Genomic DNA, 1,348 nt, shown 5'->3' on the forward strand with positions numbered 1-1,348 from the left:
GCCCTTGGTATCCCCTCCCTTTGCCCTCTGTAACCCTGGTAGTTCCTGCCCTGCATCCCTAGGGTGGTGCCCTCCCTGTGCCCCCTGTCACCCTGGGGGTCCTCTCCCCATGCCCCCACCCCCTGGGCAGGGACCCCTGTCACCCTGGGCATGCCCTCCCTGTGCCCCCACCAGGGAAGGCTCCCAGGTCTCCCCAGTCCTGTCTGACAGCAGAATCTGCCCCTCCACAGCTCTGGGGAGGACAGTAAGGAGATGTGAGTGCAGCCATCCCATCCCACAATGAGATCCATGGATTTGGGGGGTCCCCAGCCCCGAGGTGCTGCTGTCTGTCCCCTGCTGCATTAAAGGACTCTCCAGTGGCTTCTCTGCAGGTCTGTTTGGGGGCACATGTTGGGGGGATATGTCCATGGCTCTGCTGGGCTCCTCCAAACTGGTTTGGTTGGTAGCTGCAGCCTGGGGTCGAGTCCTGGCTCTGGGATCCCTTGGGGTCCTGACTCTGGGTCCTGTTTTTGAGGTCCCTTGGGGTCCTGGCTCTGGGTCCTGGCTCTGAGTCCTGTTTCAAAGGTCCCTCAGGGTCCTGGTTTTGGGATTCTGGCCTTGAGATCCTGGCTCTGGGTCCTGGTTCTGAGGTTCCTTGGGATCTTGGCTCTGTGTCCTGGTTCTGTGGTCCCTCCAGGGTCCTGGCCTTGAGGTCCCTTGGGATCCTGGTTCTGGGGTCTTGGCTCAGGATCCTGATTCTGGAGCCTCCAGGGTTCTGGTTTTGGGGTTCTGGCCTTGGGGTCCTGGTTCTGGGGTTCTGATTCTGAGGTTCCGTGGGATCTTGGCTTTGTGTCCTGGTTCTGAGGTCCCTCAGGGTCCTGGTCTTGAGGTTCCTTGGGGTCCTGGCTCTGTGTCCTGGCCTGAGGTTCCTTAGGACCTTGCCTTTGTGTCCTGGTTCTCAGGTCCTTCAGGGTCCTGGTCTTGGGGTCCCATGGGATCCTGATTTTGGGGTCGTGGCTCTGTGTCCTGGCTCTGAGGTCCCTCAGGGACCACGATCAGCCCCGTTTGGTGCCCACAGAGCACCCCCAGCACTGTCACCCGCCAGCGCCCGATGCCACGTGTGTGCCCCAGCTCTCCTGACCCGCCGGGGCCGACCCAGGACTCTGGTGCTTAAAGTGTAGCTTAGCTGGAATTTAGGCATCTCCGTCCCAAAATCCAATCCTGGAAATCTCTTCTCAGCTGCTCCTAACCTTGGTGGCATTTAAATCCTGGGTGGAAGTAGCGTCACCGTCCCCATTCCCGGGCGGGTGGCACATGGCTGGGGGCACAGGGCAGGGCTGGTGCTTCTCCAGCACCTCCAGGGCCTCCA

At 60.9% G+C, this 1,348-nt stretch overlaps 1 protein-coding gene across 1 annotated transcript in view; it reads left to right on the plus strand.

The window, feature by feature from the left end:
• Positions 1–258, plus strand: part of DUSP23 (dual specificity phosphatase 23) — a gene marked incomplete at its 5' end in the record, with an annotated part of 756 nt that extends 498 nt beyond the window's left edge. Inside the window, one exon of the mRNA XM_009076980.1 lies at positions 231–258. Coding sequence (XP_009075228.1) covers positions 231–258 — 28 coding nt within the window. The remainder of the gene's footprint in view (positions 1–230) is intronic.
• Positions 259–1,348: the final 1,090 nt, after the last annotated feature.

This window comes from Acanthisitta chloris, unplaced genomic scaffold (assembly GCF_000695815.1).
Source record: "Acanthisitta chloris isolate BGI_N310 unplaced genomic scaffold, ASM69581v1 scaffold8626, whole genome shotgun sequence".
Classification (NCBI taxonomy): Eukaryota; Metazoa; Chordata; class Aves; order Passeriformes; family Acanthisittidae; genus Acanthisitta; species Acanthisitta chloris.